The sequence below is a fragment of the Typopeltis vanoorti genome, chromosome 20 (assembly GCF_054136105.1).
Source record: "Typopeltis vanoorti isolate ZY-2024b chromosome 20, IOZ_Tvanoo_1.0, whole genome shotgun sequence".
In the NCBI taxonomy this organism is placed as follows: Eukaryota; Metazoa; Arthropoda; class Arachnida; order Uropygi; family Thelyphonidae; genus Typopeltis; species Typopeltis vanoorti.
The window spans coordinates 51,078,306-51,095,263 of NC_143568.1; the positions used below are offsets into that span (position 1 = coordinate 51,078,306).

The following is a 16,958-nucleotide window of genomic DNA, read 5'->3' on the forward strand; positions in this document are numbered from 1 at the left end:
CAGAGCTTTTTTAAAAATGTTTGAGGCTCTTCGCAAAAACTGCCGACAGCATATGACTACACCACCGACATCAGTGGCCTTATCACCCAGCTGGAAGAATTAAGAACTGTTCTGACAGGAAAAAGAGGAAGAAAAACCACCAATCTCAGGAAAAGAATATACTACCTGATCAACGGGCTTGAATCCCAGCGGTAGCATAACTATCCGTAAAGGAAGTGAGGATTACCGCACCAAAAAAAAAAAAAAAACTAAACCATAAAATAACGAACACCTCAGTAAACCTTCTCTCACTAAACGCTAGAGGATGTGCCATACCACTGCGAAACAGGCTGGTCCTGCAGCATATCCTTGCCCACCATCCAGGAATAGTTATGCTGCAGGAAACTAACTTCCATTGCAACAGCAAAGCTTCAGATCAGCACTGGAGGAACTGGCCATATACCATGCACCACTGTCCTGCCATACAGCTTCATGGGTCAGTAGTCAGCATTGGAATTCACTAAAACAGCGCCCTAAAATTAGAAATAATCGATACCTTTCCTGGATGTGCAATATATGCACTCATCGTACCAACTCAGACAGGAAAGAAAATACATATTATTAATTTATACATGCCACAAAGCGAACAGCTTGCATTGCATGTACTAGAGTTTATCCAAAACCACCTCAACAAGGCCACTGACCACCTCATACTGGCAGGGGACTTCAACTGCACTCTTGATCCTGCAATGAACAGACAACAATGCCAAGAACATTGACGCTCACTAGCTCAGCTTCTTCAGGATGTAATAAATGACTACAACCTGACTGATACCTTCAAACACTTGTACCCACATGAGAAAGTATTCTCCTGGAGGGCCCAAAGTGGTCCTCCAGGAGAATAGATGTGAATAGATACTACACATCTATGCACACAATACCCTACATAAGGAGAGTCACATACTATTCATCTCATGCATCAGACCATGATTCCATCCTTCTGAGCATTTGCATTCCTGGACACACTGGACACAAAGGAGGAGCATACTGGATATTTAATAACAGCCTACTACAGGATACGGAATATCTCAGAACCTCTAAAAGCTATATCGAAACTCTCATCAGAGATATACCTATTTCCCAATCAATTTCTGAGTGGTGGTCATTCTTTAAAGCCAAAGTTAGGGTATTTACCCAAAAATATAATCACCAGAGGAATTTGAATAAGCATTCTGTCCTTAAAAATCTGCAACAACAATAGCAATTACATAATCCAGAATCTGAGGAATACCAGTCCTTAGAAGTCACCATATGCTCACATCTAGAGCACTCTGCAAGAGGAGCACTAATAAGAGCACACACAAACACATTAACTTTGCAGATGCACCCACAAAGTATTTCTTCTCACTGGAAAAATGCCTACAAGAGTGCACCACTATATCTGTTATAGCAACAGATAGTGGAAACATCATAGAAAATCATGAGGAAATCCTCTTATATACCTTGCAGTACTATAAAAATTTATACCAAGCAAACTCAACATCTATGGATGCCACGAATATAATTCTCTCCGATGTGAAAAGACTTACCAGCAACTAGGCATAACACAGAACTCCCCATCACGCTACATGATTTGACAACTGCCTGCATCTACTTACCTAAAGATAAATCTTCTGGCATAGATGGGATCACCACTGAATATTACCAGTCCTTCTGGGAACAACTTGGACCTATCCTCTACAGAGTATATGTCGACGCGAATACCAATGGCTTCCCACTCAATATGACAACACTGTTGTTAAAACTCATTCCAAAGAAAGGAGACGCGACAAAATTAGGAAACTGGAGACTCATCATAAACACCGACTGTAAAATTATATCAAAAGCCATTGCCAACAAACTTAAACTTGCTCTGAACGAAATAATAAATAGGCATCAGAGCTATTCTATTCCTGGACGATCTATCCACAAAAACTTACGCCTCATAAGGTGTAACTCATAAGCATAGCCAACAACAACAGTGAAACAATGAGTCTTGTAACACTAGATGAAGAAAAAGCTTTCGACCGCATTGAACACCTATACTTATTCAGTTGCTTAAAAGCCTTCGGCTTTGGCTCAGGCATCATTCATTCTATTAAGATGTTGTATGTAAAAGCACACTTTTGCATGAAAATAAACAACAGACTTACCATAACTGTACCATACAGCAGAGGTATTAAACAAGGCTGTCCATTTTCCAGTCCTCTTTACACAATTGCCATTGAGACCTTTTTGTGTAGATTAAGCATGCTGCTTAGAGCATCCCGTCCAAAACTTTACTACCAAATCATAACCCTGACAGCATACCAACCATACCAAGCAGCCTAAGGAGCCAAACTAAACACAAATAAAACCACAGGACTGTGGTGTGGCAAATGGAAAAACTGAACCGATTCCCCAATGTCTGGTCACTGGTCTGCAGAGGAAAACAAATACCTGAGGATATACATAGGAAACATGCCCTCTTATGTGGATAAGAACTGGGAAACACTAAATAAACAGTTCAAGAAAATACTAGGAAAGTGAGCAGCAATACAAGCCTCTGTCTCCACAAGAGGGAGAACAATAATTGTTAATCAAATAGCCACCAATGTCCTTTGGCATACACTAAAGATTCTCACGCCACCAGTACAATTCATCAAACAAATAAAGTCAACCATCTATCGATTCATATGGAACAAAACAAACTGGCTACATACTTCTCTCAAAGATGGAGGATAAAACTTGACCTCCATTGACAACAGGATAACAATCTTCTGCACTCGAGACTTCTCCTTAATACCCAATAACAGGAAATAGCACACAAATGCACCACTGAATATATTTTCACCTCTGCCACTAGAGGTCTCTCTCTCCACAACCTTAAGAATGACAACAGCGCACGTGCCAGTGAATCTAACAAACCTCTACAAAGATGCCCTTTGAAGATGGAAGAAGCTAAGCACACAGTGAATACAACATCCCTTCCTGAAATCCTCATGGAACCTCTCTTCCACAACATGATTGTAAGAAACCTGACCACTCAGAATGAGATTCCCCCCCCCCTTTTCCCCTCAAAAAAAGGCAAAAGAAAGGTCTTTTGTGCTTTACGGTGCGAATATTAATCAGCCGCCACTTTCATGTAAATAGATAATATTGTCCTATAGTATTTGTTATGTTCTTATGCAGTATCATGTCAAATAACTGTTGGCTTTGATTTAAAAAAAAAATGTTCTTCACCTTATAACTGATATTTCAACGTAACATACCTCAACAAGAGTATGAGCATGTAATCTCTCTGCCTGACTGCAGAGAACCAAAAACCAGTTAATCCTATACATAAGATTGTGTAAAAATATGTTGTTGTTGTTTTCCTATACTTGTATTGTAATATCTTTATTCTCTTACATATCTCTATTCTTTAGCTTTATCTTTATAATTAGCAGTGTGTGCTTTTCCTCTCGTGACCTTTCTCACTTTAGTAACTGCTGTGTACTATGTTTTTCCACCTTCTGTATTTACTAGCCATATGCCTAAGAACATTGAAAATTTCAGTATATCCATATCGGATATACTGAAATTATCGGCATAAGACTAAATAAAACGTCCAGTAGATCTCTCTTACTAGCGTAATTCATTCAACAAAGTTTACATAAACAGTCCTGGTTCGTAACTAACTAAACTGCACTTTTATTGCCTTAATTGTTTCCTGCTCACAAGTCCGATTTATTTAGGAACAGTGCAGTTGTAAAATAAAGGATCAGGCAGCACTCTTTTAACAAATAATTAAAACACATTTATTTACATTAATATGAAATATACATGAATCAAACGACGGGGAGATTGCTTTCTCTACCCATCTAAAAATCTTTAGCATAAAATTAGAACCCTTTCATTTCAGTACTAAATAAACTCTTTAACTCTAAAACTTATTTACTCTCTGCTTACAAATTCAACTTATTAAACTTCTAGTTTACTTGCAAAGAGGTTATTTTTACAAATTAGATGTCAACTTCTAACATGCCAATTGACTCTCTTATGGACACTTCTTATTACTATTATACTAATTCTTGACAGTCGATATACAACATATCTCCTAGATTATAAGAGAAAATATACATATACAAAGGGAAGTAACTTACAGAGACTCTGTATCGCACATTCGGTCAAGAGTCTTTTACTAAAGTCTTTATGGCTTTTCTTTCATCTCAAGTTTTAGGCTTCCTTCAGGAGTATCTTGCTTCAGCGGTATCACTTTGGGATATTAGCAGGCTTTTTTGACTACAATCTGCGGTACTTGAATAGCACATACAAAGGGTTTCAGCATACGGACAATTTCACCTCTGGCGCCTACTTTGGGAACTTCTGCTTCAAATTGCCAATGACTGATCTGGCTCTCTTTGGTAACAGTGCTTTGCCTTTTGCTCTCTCTCGGCACCTGGATCTCGGCTCTCCTCTTTAGTAATTGGGGTCTTGCCTCTCCTCGTTCTCTGCTGCCATTGCTCTGGTTCGGACTCTGCTTATAGTCTCAGCTTGCTTCCGATCTGGTTCCAACTGCCTCTAGTTCCAACTTCTGATGACGCTCTCTTGACGTCTGGAAGCCCATTATGCTCAGCTCAGTCTCCTTTTATTTTGCGATCTCAGGGCCTTGCACTAAGGGTAGTAACTCCGAAGAATTCGGCATGACTCTTTCATCTTCTTTTTAGTTTGATCCGCTCTTTGTTCTCCTCCATGCAATCTTTTGATCATATTTTGCCGGGCGAGGAAACTTGTCTCTAAAACTAGCGGACCTCTTTGATACTTTGCTTTTCCTTTCGGGACCACGGAAACTTCTCTAAACCTAACAGCACTCTTGGATACTAACTTTAAAGGTGTTAGCTCAGAGCTTGTAAGCAACTCTTATATATATAAAACTAGTAAACAACCTTCCTGCATTCTTACACAAAACTACTATATACAAAGTTTCCCGATGGCAAAGCATTGCCTTTGTTTTCGACGTTAAAACAATAAATACATTCACTTCCCAATATTTAGCAAAATATACATAGACAAACAAGGTTATTTTTACAACATTCTCATGGGACTTGGACTCTGTAAAAAAAATCGATCAAAGCGCTTTGGTATTTTTAAGCTACATCAATATTTTACAATTGTTTTGTTTATAATAAAAAAAATAAATCTATATATCAACCAATTAACCTTTTTAAAAAAATGTAATTCATATTACAACTAATATTTCGATGTAACATACCTCAACAAGACTATGAGCATGTAACCTCTCTGCCAGACTGCAGAGAACCAAAACCCAGTTAATCCTGTACATAAGATTGCTATGTTTACAATAAAAAAAATATATATATATATATATATATATATATATATATATATATATATATATATATATATATCAATCAGTGGCTTTAACAGGCACTTAAGTGCCCATAGTCTTCCAAGTATCCTTGGATTTCCTAACTATAATACAAGGATACTCATATGCCTCTAAGTATTCTTGTGTCTGTAAATTGCGTGTGTTCTACAGGCCTGTTTGCCTGTTCTAAGGGACGAAAAACCTGAGTTTCCAGGAGGAAAAAACCATCAACCTCCATATGAGACTGGCTTAACTCACCTTTAGTTGAAAAAGACCAGATAAAGGTTCCTCATGTCACTGACGGGAATTGAACCCAGATCTTTCTGACCAAAGGGCTTCTCGGGCTATACTGACTTAGCTATCAATATCGGAGGCTTCTCTACCCATTGGCATATCTTATTACATTAGATATGTGGATGATGTTCTGTGTATTGATAACATACAACACTTAGTTTGTTCTTTCAACACTTTTAGCCCCAGATTAAAATTCTCCATTGAATATGAAGAAAATAAATAAATAATTTCCGATGTTTGTGGTATACTCTGTTCTAATGAGGGTCAAACTTCTTAAATTTGACCCTCATTAGATATGATCGTGATGAACATCCAGTACCAGAGTATACCACACACCCACAAACATCGGAAATTATTTGCATTTCTCCTATTCACCTTATTGTATCAAAAAACTCTCATATTAACGTTTCATTAATGCCTACAAATACTCATCTTCTGTTACAGATGATGAGTATTAATTACGTGTCTTAAAGAGTTCTTCAACTTTTGACAGTATCCCAAACAATTCTTAGACTATGCTATTAATGAATAATATGAATTTATGAAAGACTTTATAAATTAATAAGTTAATTAATAAATTTATAAATTATGAATGAATTCATAAATTTATTAATTTATGAATAAATTAATAACATTTTTAATGAATTTATGAATTAAGTGTTCGGATAATTGGTTAAACATAAGTGATTTTCCTGTTAGGTCAGGCTCCATTATGGTCAGATATTAGATATCGTGTGATTTGTTGTATTTTCACTTCCAATTAATGTATTTGATGGATGGAAATTGATAGGGATAAAACAACAACAACAAAAGCATTTAAAGTGGAACATTTCTGTTAGAAAAGTTGATATTTTAAACAACTTGATTTTCAGATATCCGTGTTTATGTAGGATATTTTTTTAAAAAACTGCTATAATATTGTAGTTTAACATGAAAGTTTATATTAAAATATTTTATAATTTATATTAATTTTATATTAGATTGTCTTTTATTGTTGATACATTCACAATATTTTTTCAGCGTACAGAAATTGGATGAACAGCATGGGTGTCTCGCCTTATGTCAACTGGCTTTATAGTGATTTGGCTGATGGTCTAATTATATTTCAGGTATGTTACATTCACATAATTATTGGTGAGTGTTACTATAAAAATGACTAAATGAGGTAGTTATTTTATATATTAGATTATTGTAAATTTATGATATTTCATACGATATCCAGTATGTTGCATCTCTATATAGTTCAATTGTTCCATATTATCAGATATTGGATATTTTTTCTATATTTGTTGCATGCAGAAAAAGCACTTCAGTTAAAATATCAACAATCCTTATTTTGTTATAATTGCAAAATTTCCACGATTTGCTTAGTATCACAGTTTTCATTTCTTGTAGAAAGGCTTATACATTGGCAACACATGATGTAAATTATTTAAGGAATTTTCAACATATGCTGAAATATTAATTAAAAGAAACTTTAATAAATACTTCCTATATTTCAGCAATGTCACATTGCCATCTTCATGGGAACATACAAATATGGTATGTGCACGCAGACTCTACAAAAAGCAAATGAGGCAGAAGATAAGAAACTACTGTTGTTCTAAAATTCCTAAAAAAATTAATATTCCAGTATAAGTTGAAAATTCCTTAAATAATTTAATAGTCATGTGTTGCCAACTTATAAGCCTTTCTACAAGAATTACTATCATCCACGGAGATTCCATCGCACGCAAGGAAAATTCTACAAACAGGTAGAGGAGACAGCCATGTGTTCACCACTTTCTCCACCCTTGGCCAACTTCTTTATGGAGACTTTTGAAGAGAAAGTCTTAAACTCTGCCCACAAAAACCTACTATTGGGTTTCATTACGTGGATTATGTGTTCACTATTTGTTCATCAGATACACTCCACTCTTTCTTAACACACTTAAACAACCAACACCCCAGAGTCCTGTTCACCTTGGAAAAAGAGGAAAACAATAGTCTCCCTTTCCTAGACACTCTAATCACTCGCCAGCCTGATGGATCCTTGGTTTTCTCAGTTTATAGAAAACCCGCCCATACAGGCAGATACGTTCACCAGCAATTCCCCCCCCCCCCTTACAACAATATGGGGCTATTAACACCTTTGACATACAAATTATTTTTCAAGTTGGAACAGATAAAACTTACGCGAACTTCGTAACGTCTGTGATACATCAAAATCAATTTTGGTGCAATAAACAAAAGACGTGTCACAGACGTCTTTGTATGTTAAAGGGTTAAAACACTAAAACACAGGGCAAAATTAATCTGTTCAGATGACAATGCCCTTACCACGGAACTAAACCACATCCTTAATACTTTCTTAGCCATGGCTACAACCCCTAAACTGTCCTACTTTGGCAAAACAGGCAGGACAGCGAATATCAGGATTTCAGAACACAAAGACTACATCTGATTTCACCAGCACAGCCACTCTGGGCTTGCAGACCATACTCTAGATACCCACCACAGAATACGTTGGAAGAAAGCCAAAGTAATAAACCGCAGGAAGTTTAAGTACAAAAGATTCATAGAATCAGCCTCAGCTCTAAAAAAAAAAAACATTCCAAACCTCAACAAATTTGGGTGCATTAGACTGCCCCAAATTTGGGAGACTTTCATCATGAGAACATCAGCCCAACGGCCAAGACAACCCAATATAGCCTGGTAGGGGATAGCATTAGGACTTCAGGAACAACAGTAGTTTCTTATCGTCTGCCTCATTTGCTTTTTGTAGCGCCTGCATGCATGTGCGATATTTGTATGTTCTCATGAAGATGGCAATGTGTCATTGCCAAAATATAGGAAGTATTTATTAAAGTTTCTTTTAATTAATATTCCAGTATACGTTGAAAATTCCTTAAATAATTTAATAGACAGTTTTCATTTAACTAGATATTCAACTACAAATGCTTCAACTATATAAAATAACTTCATTTAAACATGGAGTTATAAAAATGTCAGTGGCTGCATTGCATAATTCAGGAGACCTGGTCAGAAGGTCAAATTCCAGATGATTAGAGCAGAATGTCATGTATTAAAAAAAAAATGTTGTTAATAAATAAAAAAATAATAAAATGGAATGCAAGAATTCAGAGAAATTTCTCTGCTGAGTGTTCCAAGCAAGATTGATGCAGTCATACTAAAGAAAAAGTATTGAAAAGAAACTTAAAACAAGCTAGATTTGAGTCAGATATAGGTTAACGTAATCAGATTTTCACTTGAATACAAATAGTTGAGAAATCATGGGAGTATAATAACGAGGATCTGTACTTAAGTGTAAATTGTCATTATATTCCCATTCTATGGTGTAAATAAGAGATTACACAAACCAGTATATAGCTGTTATTTAAGTTGCCAGCTTTTAAAATTGAAGGAGGTACTTGAAGAGGATTTGATGTAAAATCAGGTGTAGGTCAAGGATGCACGTTATCTCCATTCTTATTCATCGCTATATCATCATCATGCGTATGAAGGATTCAGGCCTAGCATGGCCTGTTCCGACCTTAGAAGTCATCGTTGAATCGTTTAAGAGGACGTCCTGGTTTTCTTTTTCCTAATGGCATGTACTTTAAGGCCAGACAGAATTATGTTATTGTACACTCCATGGAGTCTGAAGACTCATTGCAGGAAACCCAAACTATCCACACAATCAATCATACCTCTCCTTGAACTCATCATCGCTATATGGACTTCATTATGAAGGAAAATGGCATCAAACCAAATATTGAAATTAAAAATATTCAAGTCAACTGTTTACGTCATACAGATCTCCTAAATAAAGCCAGTATGCAGTCTTCTAAGTTCCTTAACTACAACAAAAATTGTGTTCTCAGGAGGAGAACCTAGAGAAAAGTGAAATACTTAAGGGTTTAGATACTGTGTGGTGAAGATGGCAAACTAAATTTGAAAATACATTATAGAATAAACAAAGCTGGGATGGTGGGAAATTAGTTGAATTAATTTATATAGAATAAAGAAATTAACCAAAATACTGACTATGCAGTACATACAAAAGTATTCAAACTAATTTTAACATAAGGATCTGAGAGTTAGGTTAGAAATATAACAGGAGGATCATGTACTAGACCACAGACATAAGAATTCTGAGAAGAATTAGATGAGTGAACAAATGGCATCAAAGACAGAATTATGTTATTGTACACTCCATGGAGTCCGAAGACTCATTGCAGGAGACCCAAACTATCCACACAATCTATCATACCTCTCCTTGAACACATTAACAGACAAAGCACTCACAACTGACTCTGACAACTTATTCCACTCATTCACGATTCTCCAGACAAAAAATCTATTCCTCACACTACTAACCATATCTTTATTCAACTTCCACGGATGACCCCTTGTTCTGGCCCCTCTATCCAAGTACTGAAATATTTCCCATTCATCAATCCTATAAAACCCTTTAAGCAACTTAAATGTTTCTATCATATTCTCTCTTTTTCTCCTATCAACCAACTTCTACATTCCATACACCCTCAATCTATCATCAGGAACATTCTGTAGACTACTCACCATCTTGGTCACTTGCCTCTGAATTCTCTCTACTGCTTTCTCATCCCATATGCAATATGTCCTTTAAACTTTAACTCTCTGTCTACCACCATACTTAAATCTCTAGCTTTATTTCCTTGAGTAAAATGCCATCAATGTGATACAAAGCTTGTAATCTGTTTATCTTAAAATGCACGACTACATTTCTTGACATTAAACTGACAGCATTTATCTTTACTCGTACTGACAGCCTATTTAAGTGACCCTGCAAGTTCTTCACACTGCCTTGATGAATTATTACTCTACCTAATTTTGCAGTATCAGCAAACAATTGAATATTTCCTTTCAGGTTATTTCCTGTATCATTTATGTAGTGGTCCTATCACTGAACCTTGTGGCACAACACTAGTCACCTGTTTTTGCCTTAATTCGGTCCCTCCATATACCACTTTTTGATATCTGTCCAGCAGTCACCCTCTCATCCACTTAACCAGTGTAATATCTATCCCAATAACAGAGTTCCATGTGGTATTCTGTCAAATGCCTTTGCAAAATCCAGCAAAATCATCGTGTAGTCATTTCCTTTATCCAACTCAGCTATTACTCTATTATAAAAAGTTAGTAAATTACTAAGGCATGACCCTTAACAAAGTCATGTTTCCCCTCATAGTGTATCATATTTTTATCCACCCATTCTTGAATTCTCTTTGTGACCAATTTTTCTAGTACTTTTACTACCACACCTGAGATACTGATTGTGCTATAATTTGCTACTGCAATCTTAGAACCTCTCTTATGCAAGGGAATTATTTTGTCCTCTTTCCAGAGCTGAGACTTAAAGAGCCTATGCAGAGGCATTGCCAGTTTCCCTGCACATTCTCACAAATCCTTAACTGATATCCTATCTAATCCTGCAGCAGTATTTACATTGATATTCTGCAATATCCTAAGAACCTTCAATTCCTCCACCTCTGATCCCACATTAATGTCTGTCACATATGTTTAAAGTAGTAACCTCACTAGGATGATATATCCTTGCAAAGTTGTCACTCAGTAACTCAATTATTTCATCTGCTTCTGTCACTTCATAACCTTTATCACTCATTAAAGTTAATTCATCATAATAAAATTCATCACCATAAAGTTAATCTTTTGTAGTCATTCTTCCTCTTACTTACCATGTAACAAAAAACTCTTTGGGATTTTCTTTGGCATGCTCAGCTAGCTTCTTTTTGTAATCTGATTTTGTCTTCCTTGCCTGAGTCTTGTACTGTTTATGAGTTTGCTGATCACTTTTCTCTTTATATACCCCCCCACACACACACAGCATTTTCTTTCAACAGCTTGTGTTAATGATATTACTCATCCATCTAACTCCTACCTGAATAACCCTCTTAACCTTAGGTATACAGTTTAATATTGTTTCCTCTAGATGACTTTTAAACTATCTCCCATGCACTACTACCATCCTTATCCTGCAAGTGCTTTATGCCATGGCATAGATTTAAGCTTCTTCCTAAGGTTGTCATAATATCCTGCCTTGTAGTTCCACATAATAACCCTTTTTGGCAGAATATTCTTCATGTTTTACAATCTCCCAAGTGAAGACTGCATTGGACCACCATCTAACTTGGAAGCTTAACTGAAGTCTTGTGAATTTGACCTAACGAAAAGAACTATGATCAAATTTGGTATATTGCATTCTCTTATAGTAATTTAAGCACTGTATTTTAATCATTAAATGTGGTGTATGATACAGTTTTCTCTTACAATTTAATCACAGGAAGGCTTTTATTTCCACCCACCCCACATCAGTGACTTTGTTTTCCCCTGCAGGGGGCGGGCACAGTGTTAGTAATGATCTAATATTAATTTAAAGCATGTCACATGAGGTGCTAAAGGTCAAAACTGGCTAACAAGGAGATGACCTCCATGTAGTATTTTAAGGAATGTAGATAACTGACCAGGGCCAACTAATATCCAGTCCTCACCCTCTTGTGGTGCACTCTGTTAGGTTTCTACCTGGATACTTAAACCATAATGCAAAATGGCAGGCAATATAACACAACAGACTTTCATGCTGGTTGGGGCATTGCCCAGTTAAAGAAGAACCCCTATTGTTTTCTTCAGAAAACCAGAGTGAACAGAGAAAAATCAGCTACTGGAACAAATTTCAACTCAACATCAAAAGAACTCAAGATTTGCACCATGAACATAAGAAGCATCAATGGAAAAGAATTGGAACTAGCACAGGAATTTGAGAAGGATCAGGTCGATATAATAGCTGTTACCAAAACAAAGAAGAGAAAAATAGGTGAGATCTTTCTGAGCAACAAATTAAAGATGTTACATTTGTTCCATAATAATCAGGGAAAGGAGTGACTATAGTACTTATTACAAAATTTGAAGATAATTTTCTTGAATGGCAGGCAATATCAAGTAAATTGATGTGGGTAAATATCATAATGGGAAACTGCATAATGAGATTTATTTGTGCCTATGGTCAGATATCACGGAATGTTCTGTTAAGGAAGAAGTGGAGGAATTTTTGAGGCATTAGAGAAAGCAGCTGACAAATGAAAAAGGAAACATTGATCCTTGTCGGAGATATAAACAGTAGAGTAGGAAATGATTACCATACATATAGACATGTTTCTGGAAATTTTGGAGAAAAGAGCAAAGCTAAAATAATATCTGCTAGATTTCTGTTCAAGACATGGACTTGTTATTACTAACACAATGTTTCTACATAAACATGTGCACAAATTCACATTGAGAGAAAATGCAAGAAATAAGAAAAGTCTCATAGACTATGTTATTGTTGATAGTCATGTTTTCCCAGTGTTGAAACACTGGGAAAACATACAGGTGATTTGAAATTGTAAGTGATCACCGTTTTTTTATTATTATTATTATTATTCAGGCCTCCAAGGATAAATGGGATAAAATTGAATATCATGTTGAAAAGAAGAATATATAGGTTTTTAAAGGAAGGAAGGAAGATAGTACAGCAAGATGGTGTGAGAAAAGGGTGTGATTTGTCATCTATATGGATCACATTATGAAGGAAAGTGATATTAAACCTAATATCAAAATTGGACATGTTAAGCTCAGCCTCTTTACTTTATGAAGATGATTTTAAGTAAATCACATACAAGTCTGCAGGATTTCATGACTAAATTGAATAACAGCTGTAATAATTTGCTATGAAAATCAGCAATAAAACACAGAAAGTAAGTTCTCCATTCAGGATGCAGTTGAAAACATCAACTGCATCCTGAATGGAGAACTTATAGAACTGGTAAAACAGTTTAGTTATTTAAACATAATTTTTATTGAAGACACCAAATGAAATATGGAAATTGACAACAGGATTGGCAAAGCTGGTATGGTAGGAAGTCAGCTGAATAAATTTATATGAAATAAGAGAGAAATTGGTCAAAATACTAAATTAGCTGTATACAAGACATTGTTCAAACCAATTTTGACTTATGGATCTGAGAGCTGTGTTAGAAATAAAACACTTGACTAAAGACTAGAGACCACAGATATGAGAGTCCTGAGAAAGATTAGATAAACAGATAGCATCGATGGCAATATCATATTAGAAACGAGGATATTAGGAAAGAACTTAACATTGTTGGCATCCAGGAATGTGTTAGCAGAGCTAATGTCAGGTGGTATGGTCACTTAAACAGAATGGGAAAGGAAAGATTAGCAAAACAAATGTTCTCTGCCAGGTTGGCAGGAAAAAGTCCCAGAGAAAGACCAAGATATAAGTGGATTGATACGGTGACAGTGAAAAATGCCTTAGAAGATAGAAATATAAGATTTGATAATGTTGGAGTCTTGACATGTAATAAATTGATTTGGAGGAAAATTGTAGATAGGAAATTAATAATGATGTAATTTTTTCATGTAGTACTATCATATCCTGTACACCCCTTGAGGGTACATATCAGGAATTTGATGTTGATGTGTTCTTTGCCAGTTTGGCAGGAAAAAGGTCCAGAGGAAGACCAAGATCTACACAGGTCAAATGATACAGTAAAAAGTGCCTTAAAAGAAAGAAATATATGATAATATTGGAGTCTTGACTGCTAACAGATTAATATGGAGGAAATTTGGTGATCGGAAGTTGTACTGTCATTTTCATGTAGTACTATCATAATATCTTGTATACACCCTGAGGATACATACCAGGAATTTGATGATGATGATGAGCATGTCCCACTTAAAGCTGGGAGCCCACAAAGCATTGTAAGAATTTAGTGATTCCCTCTTATAATTTTATGCCCAAATCAAACTCAGGAATTTTCTTCAATTGTAATAGTGCAGAGCTGAGCCTATGGCACTTATAATTTGTCTGCTAGGCATTGTTATGTTTTTAGTTTTAATAATCAACAAAAGATTAATAAATTTTATGATTATTATGATTTATTATATAAAGATAATGATTAGTACTTTTGCAGTACTATTCATGACTGAACTGTAATAATACAGCTCAGTATTATATGCTGTTGGTTTCTGGAACCACTTGAATGCTTTAAAAAGAAAGGGTTGTCATTAGACAACCCTTTCTTTCTACGGCATTGGGGCATTGTGACCTCCTTTCACATCTATTGCCTTGCCATACAGTACTGAGTTGATTGAGTTAAAAATGCATGCTGATAACATGTTCAGCAAATGAAAATTTTAGGATGTGAATTGTGATATAATGCTTAGAAATTCAGTTTGCCAAAGTGACTTTTTTGTACTTTATTAATTTCTAGTTTTAAAATCATAAAATATGTTGTTTCCTTTCAGGGAACTGTATTCTACCCAGTACTTGAATAGATATTGAGAACAGTTGGTTCTCAATATCTATTCACTGCAAACATTACATTATGGTTCTCCCCTTTCATCTTTGTCACCATGGCAACATAATGTTAGAGTATGGCTGTTGTGCTGGATAGATTAGCTAAAAGTATGTCAGCATTTCATATATGAAGATTTCATTGAACTGATTGTGATGTCATTTGGCCAAGAAATTCAGTTTGCAATAGTGAAATTTTTGAATTCTTGCTATTTGCAGTAGTGAATATAAAATAGTGCTGTTTCTGTTGGACTTTTCTATAGATGTTATAGTACATTATCAGGTCCGGCCCTAGGAATTTTGCTTCCCTGTGCAATAGCATATTTTGCTGCCCCTTCTCCCTAAAACAAACTTAATGATGTCTTACAAGCCATGATGTTAAGCTAGGCTTCAACATGTCTGATCATAAATTCTAAATAGTAGCATTATCTAATGAAAATTCATAAGTTAATGAAAAATTATCATAAACTACAATTTTTACAGAAAGAGAGAGAAAGGGAATTAACCCTTTAACGGTGGAATTTTGTTCTGAAAATGTGCATCTGCATGGGTAATTAAAATCAAGCGAAGATGAGTATACTCATCAAACACAGAGTAAATGCACCTCCTGGAAATTTTAATTAAATTATAACAAAGTGGCAATTATTAAAAGTTAGTGTATTTGAAAAATCAATAATTTTATTGCTCCAAAATTCATTAATATCACAAATACTATCAACACAAGCTAAAAAATATTGTTTTTATAATGTATTACTATTAACTTACATGTAAGTTATGCTCATCACATCATGTAGAATGAAGAACTGTTAAATCACAAACATGCAACAATGGTAAATATGAATATTTTAGATTTTAGAACACATGTCATATCTTAACATAAATTAATTCACATTTTCACTGTTAAAATATAACCTACTGTTTAAAACGAAACTTTTCTTACTTTCATGTTTTCAAAATCGCAAATAAGGTTGAAAAAAATCACAAAATCGGGTTTTGGCCATTGTAGAACATAAATAAGTTTTAATAAGCTTTAGTTTTGAAGGACTATGCTTGCTGCCTGCAGCTGTTACTGGCAATAACAGTAATATTCCTAAGCCTACTACAACATTAGGAGCGAAGTTATTTTCAACTATATAACGTAGCACTTCAGTTGGCAGTGTATTTTCTGGTACTTAGTTGGAACTACTCTTAATTCATCGAATAGCTCAATGGCATCAATGTCTCTATTTTCTTGGTGTGTTAGAATACTTTCTAGAATTTTACATTTGTTTAAAAGCTCATTTGTTGCCTCAGATTTCAATTTAGGGATATTATATAAAAACGAAAAACGTGAACTGTGGTATTCCAATTGCCCAAATCTTTCGTGGATAGAAATCATTGCTACATCAATAATAAGAAAGAAAAACTCAATTTTAAATTTAGTTTTGGGATCAGAAATAGGCTCATCTTTTGCTTCATAATCATGTTGTTTTTTCTGCCGACACACTTAATACTTACAAGTGTTGGTTTCGAATTAGGATCAGCTTCAACTTTTTCAACTAATGTTGTAGCAATTACAAGAAAATTTTGAAATGATTAATCATTTCTAATATTCTCAAGGCTTTAGAGAAGATTTCTTAAATTAGATATGGCAGAAACAATTCCATTTTTATGCTTTGCAATAATTTACTAGTAACATTCATTTCATTTAAAACATAGATACATATAACCAAGCAACATAAAAATTTAAAATATCTGAACTTAAGGACAAGAGTTTCAGCTTCATGTCTCACCATTTTGTCCACTGACTCATCATCAGCAATTTCTATCAAAGCATCATGATAGAAACGAACTGCTTCGATTCTAGATACCCAGCTCGTGGTACTTATTGGCTTGGGAGTTAGAGTTATAATATGTTTT

The 16,958-nt window shown here is 35.1% G+C and overlaps 1 protein-coding gene across 1 annotated transcript in view; it reads left to right on the plus strand.

Annotated features, from left to right (window-relative positions):
* The window catches only part of Fim (plastin-2 fimbrin), a 324,337-nt gene that overhangs the window by 242,059 nt on the left and 65,320 nt on the right, over positions 1 to 16,958 (plus strand). The window contains exon 9 of the mRNA XM_090409824.1: positions 6,683 to 6,771. Within this exon, the coding sequence (XP_090265950.1) occupies positions 6,683 to 6,771 (89 nt within the window). The remainder of the gene's footprint in view (positions 1 to 6,682; positions 6,772 to 16,958) is intronic.